Here is a 12623-nt window from a genome sequence, read left to right as displayed (position 1 = left end):
TATTTTCTATTTATTTTTTATTAATTAAACTATTAAATCTATATATTTAATGTATTTTTCGGAGACACCGTCTCTCACCGCAAATTGTGCTCAACTATATAAACACACCCTTTTCTGGGTTCTTATCAATTATCTCATTTCCTTACCATTTCTTCTCATTTCTTCATCCATCCCCATTTCCCCACTAAAATTTCTGAACTTTGTATGGCAATCAGCTTACTAAACCATGTTATATCAGACCTTTGCCTGGGAAAACCAGCACTAAAATCACTTTCATTTTTCTCTGCAACAGTAGCTGATGCACTTTCTGCCATTAAAGCTTCACAAGAAAACTTCATTACTGTGTGGTCTTGTGATCATCATACTATCAACAACAGAAAATCAAATTATGATGATCATGATCATGAAATGGGATCATTATGTAAATGTGTTGGGAAGATTTGTATGGTAGATATTATTTGTTTTCTTTGTAGGGAAGATAATTTGAAATCCCCTTCTTCTGCTCTGCTTTCCCCTGTTTCTGCCATTTTCACTCATCATTCGCATTTCATCAAGCATGTGAATCCTTCTACTGGGTATGTTTAAATAAAGTATGTTTTATGTTTTTTCTTTTTGTATTTAATTTAGAATTTTGGGTTTAATTTGGATTTTTGTTTGTATTTTTATTGATTTATTTATTTGTTTGTTTGTTTATACCCACTCCGTTTTAATTTAATTGCATTAAACAATAGTTTATTATATTTTATATAGATTTGGTTATAGGTTTGGAATATTAATTTGATAGTAAAGTAATTAAGTTTCATTTATACATTTATTTCTTCTTTATTAAATTTAAATATATTTATTTTTAGTTCGAAAAAATTTATTTAGATTGACTTAGCGTATAATTTTTTTAATAAAAAATATAGTAATTAATTTGTGAAGATTTAAAACCGTAACTAATTTAGACACATACAGTGAAGAATATTTAGATTTTAGAGTACAGTTTTAACTTAAAATAAAAATTAATGAAAAAATTATCTAGAATAATTCAATATTTTCATGATTTTTCTATAATAATGTCACTTATTGATTAATCACGAATAATTCTAATTTTATGGGTATTTATCTAGAGTAAACTTGGGTAACCGGATGATCTACTATAACAAATTTTATTTTTTTTAAAAAAAGATAAATTAAAAAAATGGTCGAAAAAATGTTAAAATAATATTAGAATTTTTAATATAAATTTTTAAAATTTCATTCTAACTTTATATTAATTTTCAGTTTATTTTTTTGGTAAATTATCAACTATAGCAGATCATACAAATATTTATATTTATTCTAGACAAATATTCCATAAAGTTGGGATTATTCCTGATTAATTAATAAATTAGGAGTATAATAGAGAAATTATAAAAATGTTGAATTATTTTAGGTAATTTTTTTTATTAATTTGAGTTTTGTATTTGCATTGAAATTTATGTAAAGCCAAGTGCAAAGAAAGAATATAGAGTGTGAAACTAGTGAAATCAATTTTAAAATAAAAATATATCAAATTTATTGGGACAAAATAAAATAAAAAAATATTACAAACCCATTAGTACAATAGAGCAGACGATATTCAGTTCTTGTTTGTAAGTATTGACCACGTTTATTAGACTTTACTAGCCTAACATCTACCTTAAACCCTACGTATTGGTTGTACCTTGTAACTCTAATTATACTAATTTATAGCAATATTCATTTTATTGTTAAATGAGTTATGATATATTTTATGTTGATTTAAAGTCAACCTATATTATTATTAAGATTAAGGCGTTAATAAGTAATATTGTAAGTTATTTGTCTAAATCTAGATCTATTAACATTAATATCAATATGTACATAAGGCATTAATTATTTTTTCTTTGCATTATTTTTATTTTTAAATAAATTCACCACTTTTATTTATTTTTATTCATACATTTTGACATTTTTTTAATTCATTAAATACAAAATATCAACATTGTATTTAAAACACCCGATTTTCGCTTTTGACATACTAATTCAAAAAGTTTTATAAGGCTTATTTAAAAAAAAAAAATCAATTTTACAAGGGGAATAAAATGTGTGTGGGTAAATAACATTATGATTCATGCATGTATTACAACAAGGTCAAAACTAAGCGCCAGTTTCTGCTCAATTTAATGCTCATTATATTATCAAATTCATTCTTATTAGGAGTTTAATATGACTAGCTATTAATTTAAGTAAGTATTATATTGGTAAATCTCCATTATTTCAAATTACAATGTATAAATTTTTTTAAAAAATAGTGTAAAATGAGTAAAATAGAGCATTATTATATTTAGATTTAAATGGGTGAAATGAACAAGTGGACATTTATCAATGGTAAATTTTTAAGCATGGAACGCATGGGCATATTTAATTGTTCGTTTTGATTGAATACAATTGTATTAGTATTTAGTTATCAAGTTAATCTCGGGAAGTATATGGGCTAACTTAATAGTTAAAAGCTTTGCTATTCATCCCGGGCGAAGCAAATATTGAAATTTTTTTTAAAAGTTTTGTGCAATTTCAAAAATTATATATTTTCTAACATTTTTGTGTTTTTAAACACTTAACATATACTATATAATTTTATGTTAAGGCTTTTAATTTTTTAAGGTCCAGTACAGTAAAATAAGTTGAATATGCTTAGAACCTCCCCTGCTATTCATGAAAATGGGTCGATTCTCGATTCACTTTCTTTGTTGTTGATATTCTTTAGTCTATTCCCGAATTTAAAAAGTTATGGTCAAATTAATCTCATTAAAATTTATAAGTGGCAAATTCGCAATAGGACATCCAAAACGATTAGGTGAAGTATTTGTGAGGATAGAGCAAATTCATTTTGTGCTCAAGTATTCATACATATCCATGGGAATCCTACTAGCTACTTGTGTACTTGTGGTCCTTATGACATATTGTGATATCGCTTTCTTGTAATTACATCTAGTCCATTTTATAATTTTATAGTATATCTGTAACAGATTAGGTTAATCTGCTTTTAATCTACTTATCAGATTTAGAGTTTTATTTTTAATATTGATTACAATTTACTTTTTAGATTTAATTTTAGTTTTAAGTTTATGAGTTGTTTATTTTGTGTTTACTAAGAAAAATCTTTATAAATTAGTTTTGCTTATATTGATCAATCTTACTCAAAATAAACGCATTTAATCAAATGAGTTATACAGGTTTGTTTTAGGATTAAAACTTTAACCACAACCTAACACATTTAATTAACACATAAGTTAATTATGTTAAAAGCCTCAATCCAAACCCGCCTATTATAAATTAAATTAAGATGGAATTAGCTAATTGAAACATAATTTATTGGACCACATTAACAATATAAGCTGATAAGTATGTAAATATTTTGGATTTTTATTGAGGTTTGATTCCTTCTCACTTTTGTTAACTTATTTAAATATGTTGGCGCGACTATGCGAAAATAGCAAAGTGTTAGGTGAAGTAGATATCATTCATATGCAAGACATTTTTTTTCGGATCTTAGTAATTATTATGAATGTGGTTTCTATCATTTTTGCTATATTTGTGTTTTTTCTTATATATTAGTTTTGATCAAATTTGCATATAAAAGAGAGAAAAAAATAAGTTGATGAGAATGACTATAAATAAGATGTAAAAATAAATAAATTTATGAAATGATAAATCTAACAGATAAAAGTTAGACGTTCGAAATTTTATACAGTAAAATTATTATTAAAAAGTTGCGACCTCATGCAATATTAAAGCTTCTCTTAGCATTTAACTACCAAATTTTTATTACTTCACCTAATACTTCTCTTACCATTTAATTAGATGGAAAGAAAGAAGATTTTATTACTAAGCTAAAGACTCTATGTAGATAATGTGATATGTGAACCAACATGCAAAATAGATATAACTTTTGTAGCACTTGTAATAGCCAACAAGAAATGGCCAATTTTTTTTTTTTTTTTTTTTTTTATTATTATGATCGAATATCTTACATGATGTGTAAAGTCACATTCTGTTTGAGTATTAACTATTTGATTGCAAGCAGAAATAATTTCATGCCCATTTCTAATTGTTTCCTAATTTTCTTGGTGTTTAATTTTCAGCTTACTAGAAGCAATTGATCTGATCCTGGATGGTGCACAAAACCTAGTGGTGCCCATACAAATTACAGCTAGCACATGTTTTAGAAGAAAACATCAAAAGACCAAGGACAGTACGACCCATAACGGGCGTGAGTTCTGTTGGTTGACACAAGAAGACGTGATTCAATTCATCCTTAGTCGAATCGGGTTGTTCACCCCGATCCCAAGCCTCACTGTCGAGGAGCTTGGGATCATCCAAAGCAAAATTCTAACAGTGGACTATCACGCCCCAGCAGTGGACACGCTTGAGGCCATTGCTCAGTCGTTAGTCGAGCAAACCTCTGTTGGGGTGTTGGACGAGCAAGGCATTTTTGTTGGGGAAATATCTCCATTCACACTATGTGCATGTGACGAAACTATAGCAGCCGCACTTATGACACTGTCCTCGGGCAACCTTATGTCCTACATTGACCGGGGCGGGCCTCCTGAGGACATTGTACGAGCTATGAAAGCAAGTTTAAAGGAGAAAAAACTAGATGGGTTGCTAGAAATGTTGGGTGACGACTACTCATCATATTCTTCCTCGACATCCTCCTCATCAGACGATGAGTCCTTGTCCTCCTCATCATGTTCCTCGAGACTTGCACGATATAATAGGTCATGGAGCTACTCGGCTAGAATGGTAAGGAAGGCTGAGGCAACAGTTTGCCATCCTAAGAGCTCGTTGGTCGCTGTTATGATCCAAGCTATCGCGCATAGGGTGAATTATGTTTGGGTTATGGACAATGATTGTAGCCCTGTCGGAATAGTCACATTTCGAGATATGCTACATGTTTTTCGAGAACATTTGGTATCGATGCTCGAAGAATGGGATGCTTAGTATTATGTCTCTAACACAACAAGAGTAGTAATTTACACATTAAGGGCAAATCTAGTTGGTTTTGATACCCATGTTTAGAATTGTTTTTTTAGTTTATTTCAAAGTGTAATGTTGTGAATTGTTTCTTATATAGATTTTAATTCTATTTATCTCCTTTTCAAATTCGTAGGCTCATATTAAGCTTTTTCAACGTGTTTTTGAGTGTTTGGCAAATAAATTTTTAATTAAGTAGTTTTTTTGGTTAACTTTTAACTTTTATTTTCTGGTTCGATAATAACATATAAGTCAAACGTTGACTTTCAAACCAAAATCAAAAAGTTGATTTGTGGGCGTTTTGTATTTGCATTTAGTTTTTTAGCCAACGACTAATATTAATCAAACATCTCATAGTCATAATTAGGAATAACAACTAAGTTATACAATTGACTAATGACAACTAACGAAAACGTCAATGATACAATATTTATCACTTAAACAAGTCAACTGAATAAAGCAATAGCCAACGGTCAATTTTCAAAAGCCTTTCTTATCATCAGATCGGGAATTTGTAGGGCTAATAAGTTGGAAATCTGGTGTGAGGTTTTTGGCACAGCCAAAAGTGTTGAATCATTAAAGATCCTTTTGGTGAGTTTATGTTGTTTTCTTGATGTAAATGACATTTAGGTACAAATGAGTGTGAGAAGGTCAAATCTAATAGTATTTATGATAGCTGCAGCCTACATCAATGAATGGTCAGCTAACTTATCAGTTATCCACTTTGCAGGTAGTATGGATGGTCACTATTCACTCATCCTATGTTGTGGGGTATTTTATTTATTGTGCTTGTGTTAATTTAAAGATCAAACCTATTGAATTTGTTATAATATGGATAGTGGGGTGTTTTGACAAATAATTAATAGTTAATAACCGATTAAAATAACTGATTGTTTTAAATAATTCATTAAACATTAGCATAAGATGTTTTACTAACCAACTCTTTAGTTGTGGCAAAATAAGTTATCGTATTAGACATTCCTAATACGTAGTATAAAGTTCAAATTTAACCAGATTAATCAAAATCGAGTATGATTATCTCAACAAATAAAGTAACTGATGATACTCTTTATTTTAACATGACCCAATACACTATTTTAACCCCAAGAGCTAAAAAAAACAATATGGGACAAATAATGAAGATAATAGGAGTGTTCAGCAAAATAGCTTATCGAACTATTTTAGCTTATTTTAATATAAATAAAGGGTCAAGTGGTCAAATCAGTCAATACTAAAGTTTGGTAAAGTAGCTGATTGAAACAACTTATCGATAAGAATAAGTTGTTTTGGAACAAGTTGCTTATAGATAGTAAATACAACAGGAACAAGAGAAGCCATTAAAGATTTACTCCATGTAATTTTTTTTATGAAATCCTGCACACTAGGAAAAAACGAAAAGCTTCGGAGGGGGAAAAGGCTTGTACGGTTTACGCAAAGATATGTACTTACAGCTACAGACATTTCTACACAAACCCGACTCCAGTACCAAATCTAGCAAACCATGACGGAAGTTTACAAAATTCAATCATCCCTGGCTAAAAGAACACTTTCGTCGTGTTAAGCATTTGCATGGGAAGAAACACCACTCTCCACCGTCTCATCGACAAATATTTCAGTTGGTTGAAGGCACCCTCTCAAGGAATCGTGTCCAAGTTGAGCTCTTTCATTATCCCCGAAACCAAAAATCTGGCCCCTGCTGGTAATGACAACCGTGTGATAAAGGCCTGTGCTTATCTGAGAGACATAGTGAGCTCTCAAACTATCAAGGATCCGTGGCCTAGTGATCTTATCAGACACTCCCCTATCCGTGAACCCAAGGCTGCCAAAGCCCATCCACCCAAAGGCAAAAACGGAACCTGTGTCAACTAGAACAAATGTTTTCCTCTTACTAGCACAAACCTGCGGATAACAAGAGGACACGTAAATTGTAGCAGAAGCTTTCCAAATGTTTTGCGGGTGAAAGGAGGACAGCAAGATACTAACCTGCACGGCAAGATGATTCTTCAGGCTGCTGACAAGCGCTGGACTTGTCTTATCAATCTCATCTTCATGGCCCAATGCACCACAATAACCCTTGCCCCAAGTATACACCTTTTGAAATTGATTTTTATAAGACAGAAGATGGGAAAAGGTCATGTTGAAGTCTAAAAGTTCAAAAAAAGATCATAAGAATCAATCAGTGTTAATACACTTACATAGCCAGAAGAATCAAGGGCAACAACATGCTCATCGCCAGCTGAAACGCGCAATACATGGATACCCTTTCTTCTAAAAGACAAGATAGCCCGTGGATGGTGTTCATTATGCTGATCACCATGACCAAGACAGAAATTAGTACCTGAACCAAATGAAAAGACTGTCCCGTCACTAGCCACGGCTAAAGAGTAACTTGGGCCTGCCGAAATCTGTACTATAGAGCCAACACCAGCTAAAAGTTCCACCAGTGTTGGAGAAGGTCTATCCATCGTGTCACCGTGACCAAGCTGCCCGTGTGCATTTGTTCCACATGTGTAGACATGGCCATCTCTTGTGAGGAACATAGTAAAACTGAGTCCAGCAGCAACCTGCACAAGTCAAAGATTTCAATTAGAATTATCACGTACAAGAGAACAAAAAAATTATCAAAACACATTTTGCAAACTAAACAACAGAAGCAAAATGTACAAATGAAGCCTCATCCCAGCCGATTGCACACAGACAAATCATGATTTTTTTTCCTTCCTCCGAAGTTTTAGATAAGTACTAAGTAGTGACAATATTAAAATCTGATGGGCAATTAAGCGCATAAACCACTTAAAAAGTACAAATGGCGTCTTATTCATCAAGACTCGTTAGAAAGAAAACTTCAAGATATACAAGAACAGGTGCCTTATTAAGATAACAAAAGAATCAAAATTTTAGAACTTATTCCATCCAAATTCCATATACAATCATTATCCCAAGGTCAGCATACTTCGGTGGTCGGATCACTGATGTACGCAACATGCCATCCAGATTCTATATGCCCAACTCGTCCTTTATACTATGAAACGTCTTCCTCTGAGAAAAAGATGCTTCAAACATATTCCCTATTTTAGTTTTATTTACATCATTAAAAAGCATGAAAAAAAATGGATTTTAAAACTAGCATCAAGAAATGCTACACTTGTTGAGGATGTAAACATGAAAGATGATTGTGCAACCACTGTACTATGTTCTTCACTTCTTTTTTTCAAGTGAAGTATTAAATTCACAACAAAGCGCGTTTCGAAACCTTCATTTCCGAAACTCTAGTTGAACGTTTCAAAAACTACATTCCCCATTATTTTCTACCCCAAACCATATATATTACCAAAGCCCGTCTCATCTTTTCTTTTTAGTCATTTTCTTTTCTCACCTAAGCACAACCTAAGAGTACTACAATTCATCACCCCATTGCTAAGGGGCTTCTGCTCAGGTAGGTTTGAGAGGGGCAGATGATTCAGGAATCAGGAAAACAAAAAACTCAACAGCACACCACTAGAAGTCATTTACACTAATACAATTAAGTTTACAAAATGCTAATCAAACCTTTGAGTAATCAACAAAAGCCTGGAAAATATGTAATAAGGTATAAACATTTATGTTACTAGGACCTGTATAACCATGACGAACACATATAGTCGAAGTGTCAGACTTGACTGTTTTATGAAAAACCCTAAAATTTTACCACGTTTAAGCTAAACTATAAAAGTGTTCAAGTGTGGTATCCATGTTCGAGTGACAAGGACGAATACATAAGATGAAGTGAAAAGTCCAAGGAACATAGCATTTTTGAAAACAATTCAAAGCAGCATACTCATTAAAAGTGGACAATTGATAATTCAAGACAAAGAGAGACAAAATAAGTTATACATAAGAACATAAATATGAATATTAGTCTCTTTGTCCCATTTGAGTTGCCCCAATTTCCATATTGGATTACCCCACTTACTCTAGATGAAGGTCCTCACAATTCCCTAATACACATTCAATTTCTCTTTAAATCTCATGAACTTATTTCTTCGACGCACTTGTCATTTGTCGTATTCACAAAATACAAATTAATATTTACACATTTACTCACAAAATACAAATTAATGGCACAAAGAGAGTAGCTCTTAAGATAACAAAAATACAAAAACAATCCTTACTTGATTACATGGAATGCCTTTCAGAGCTTCAACAGATCGAGGCCGAAAAATGGGACGACCAGTGTCCTTATGCCCACAACAAAATGATGAATTGTCCCCACAAGTGAAAACCTAAGAGCAATAAATTAAATCAAGAATTTTGGTAAATGAATTGGAGAATAGCACTATCCCTTTTGGAGAATAAAGTGATGAATTATACCTCAACACAGAAATGAAAACCTTTTTAGTAATTATATAAAGCTTCTAAATAAACATTCATTCATCACTGAAAACCTTAACACATAAATTTCTTAAAAATTTTAAAACTTGCATTGGATTGATGAGCTAAAAGGAAAAAAGATAGTTCTAAAATTAATATATCCGAATAGTTTTATGTAAAAGGGGAACTGCAAGGGGAACTGCAAGGGGAATGTATTACTAGCTGGTTCCCATTCAAGATGGCACGATGGTGATCCTGAAAAAGCCAAAATACAAGCTGCAACATGAGCTCTTGATATAGCAAAGGAAAAGGGATGGAACAAAGGGAAGAATAAGGGATATGCCAAAAGTTTGATAGAAGGCTTGCAAAAGGAAGCAAAGAGATCACTTTATGCTAAGTACTTGATAGATAGACAGTTGCTTCTTTAGTTGACTATTATAACAATGTCTCATTTAAGTTTTGTGTTGGAGAATGTAACGAAGTGGCTCATACTCATAGACTGGCATCGCTTCAGAAAGTCCCAGGAACATGAAATTGCAGCTCAAATGCACTCTTTTTCAATGTAACAGTGACAAAAGAAAATGTATAGCTCTAACCCCCAACTTTTCCCCCTCATGACTTTGATTTGTAAAACAAAGGATAGCAAATATATCAAAAAAGTTATTAACCAAGCAGCAAAGATATCCAAGTCTAAAAGGTCAGTCATTCACCAAATATCAGACAATCCTACCAAAACTCAAAAAATAGTCCATATAGTTTTATCTAAGTTCTAACCAATAAAAACATAAACCAAAAGGTCCTTGTTTAATATCAAGTACAAAGCTAATATAGTTCAATGCCGTGACTTCCTAGTTCTTTGAAAGAGGTCAAATGTCACAAACCTCTCCCGATTGCGTGACAAAAGCAGCATGATTGTGGGAAGCTGAAACTTGAACGACAGGCGAAGAAGAAGGAAAACTGATCCGACTAAATGATACACACTGTGTCGTTTCTGAACCCTGACCAAGAACACCACACAAGCTGGAACCACAAGAGTAAACAGAAGAATTGCTGACAAGCAAAGTATGATACCTTCCCGCCTTTATCTGCATCTGCTGATAAATTTAACAACATATGCAACAACAAAATCATTCATCAATAAACAAATAAAACCATTGAGACCATGTTAACAAAAATACTACTAATCAGCAAAAGAAGAATCCACGACAAAATGAAGCAGGATTCAACCAAAAAAAGACAACAGCCTTTTATTTCAATAGCTACTACCCATACTCTACAATCTTTTCAAAGTGTAAGCTAGGATCTTTAAGCATTCATGATTCTCCACAAAAAGCAAAACTGAAAAACAATCCAACCAAAAGACCATAAATATGAGTCAAAATGTAGCAGTTACATGCTAAAATCTTCTATTATGGAAATCAACCTAGAAACATGTTCAAAACAAATTTACCGATATAAGGTAATCTTACAAAACAACTAAATAGGTGCAATCGCAAACCGTCAAACATGATATAGATGGTATTATAAAATCAACAAAAATAAACCAATAAAACAAAGTTTGAAACGAAGTTTGAATTTAACCAATCACTATAATACAAAGCCAAACAAACGAGTAAACTAACAGCTGAGCTCAATGTAAGTATTACAAAGTCAAATGAGTCGGTAAATAATCATATGAATTTGCTTTACGAATTAGCTATTCACCATTAATAATGTCATGATCATAGGACCATCTCAACCAAAAAGAGGTGGTTGACCCGTCAAGATATGTTAGATACTATATGACATCCCCTCACACGAGAGCTCTTAGGCTAAGTGTAGATGCAACACAAATTTTTCTCACACACATGCTAAATATTCCACTTGAAGTGAAGGGTTGATAAAATTCAAGCCCAGTGCTCTCTGTCAGGTTAATTCTGATACCATGTCAAGAAACAAACACAACCAAAAGATTAAGTAAACGTTTGGAGCCACAAGTACTCAAGATATGTCATATATCTATTAGTCAAATTAGCTAAAAAAAGAAAATCACAAGTTTCAATTCACAATTGGCAAGGAGATTAGCAAATAAGGTAACAAAGAGCTGAAATGATTAATGCATCAATACTAATATAATCGGAATATATCAACTACTTATCACACAGCTTCAATTACCAACTAAAACTCTGATCATAAAAATAAATATACAAACAAGAAGAATGTAATACATTGCCGGATGATGTCTCAACAGTGTAAGAAGCTTGTTCAACAGAGTGCAAGAACCTCAAAACCCTCTTCCAATTTCCACTGCAACGATCAAACAACTCCTTACGAGCATCGAAGCTCATAGGATCGAAAACCGGGTGCGATACACATAGCTGAAACGCAGCTAAATCAACCAAAGAACGAAACTTGAAAGGATATAACCCTTGATTCCCTCCAAAAATGGAAGACGCTAATTCCAGACACACAAGATCAACAGCATTTAATCTTCCTGAAGTCAATATTTCCAACACTATATGTGAAGGTAACTCCTCAATTGATGCCGCCATTGTTATCACGAATCAAAAAAATAGGGTTAATTAATTGAAATGAAAAAGATTGGGGAATTTAGGGTTCAAATTTTTTGGCGAAAACGAGAGCAGTTGAAGTAGAGTATTAAGAAAACATCAGAAGGGAGAAAAATTTGTGAAATTGTGTAGAGAAATGGAGTTATTGATGTGAAATTTGCAGGGGAATTAAACATGAGAAGTAATCAAATCAATTACCCAAACCCTAATATCGCGATTTCTTATGGAAATAATTGAGAAATCGGAACGGGTTGAATAAATTATGGAATCTGAAGGAGGAAAAAGGGGGAAATTATGGGATTTTGAGAGTGGAAAATGAGGAAAATGTGCCGGGAATTCGACTTTTTCTTGGGAATGAAATGGTGGAAGAAGGAAGCTTCTATTATTTGAAATAAGAGAGAAGAGAAAGTTGGTGACAACTGACAAAGTCTCCACTAGAGAGAGAAAGAGTCCAAAGTTGATTGTAATCATTCTATGCTTAAATAATTTTTTTTTTCTTTCACCCAATCATCTAATAAATATTATTATTTGAGAACTAACTTTGATTTGTTTTATATTAAAATAAATAAATAAGCACTTTAAAATAATATTTAATAAATCTAAAAAAAATAATAATAATATTTGATAAAGATAATTTTTAGATTTATCTTTTCTTAATAATTTGTAAAAATCATATGTCTAATAATTAAAATTAAAAATCGT

The 12623-nt window shown here is 32.1% G+C and overlaps 2 protein-coding genes across 3 annotated transcripts; one reads left to right on the top strand and one right to left on the bottom strand.

The window, feature by feature from the left end:
• On the top strand, window positions 1-5195 carry LOC130818249 (CBS domain-containing protein CBSX5-like). Its single transcript, XM_057684347.1, has 2 exons — window positions 1-575; window positions 4131-5195. Exons 1-2 carry the CDS (start codon window positions 205-207, stop codon window positions 4987-4989), a joined length of 1230 nt encoding a protein of 409 aa, XP_057540330.1. The 5' UTR covers window positions 1-204; the 3' UTR covers window positions 4990-5195.
• Window positions 5196-6176: 981 nt separating this feature from the next.
• LOC130817958 (uncharacterized) lies at window positions 6177-12374 on the bottom strand. Of its 2 annotated transcripts, none has more exons than XM_057683948.1 (6): window positions 11580-12374; window positions 10254-10466; window positions 9174-9284; window positions 7218-7586; window positions 7006-7113; window positions 6177-6921 (listed from the first exon to the last, which is right to left on the bottom strand). In XM_057683948.1, exons 1-6 carry the CDS (start codon window positions 11901-11903, stop codon window positions 6580-6582), a joined length of 1467 nt encoding a protein of 488 aa, XP_057539931.1. In that variant the 5' UTR covers window positions 11904-12374; the 3' UTR covers window positions 6177-6579. The 2 variants fall into 2 exon arrangements, with proteins under 2 accessions (XP_057539931.1, XP_057539932.1); XM_057683949.1 differs by having other exon boundaries at window positions 10254-10463.
• Between the last annotated feature and the right edge of the window lie 249 nt (window positions 12375-12623).

Source organism: Amaranthus tricolor, chromosome 7 (genome assembly GCF_026212465.1).
Source record: "Amaranthus tricolor cultivar Red isolate AtriRed21 chromosome 7, ASM2621246v1, whole genome shotgun sequence".
NCBI classification, from domain to species: Eukaryota; Viridiplantae; Streptophyta; class Magnoliopsida; order Caryophyllales; family Amaranthaceae; genus Amaranthus; species Amaranthus tricolor.
Note: the sequence above shows the minus strand (reverse complement) of the source record. Positions and strands in the feature narration are given on the sequence as shown.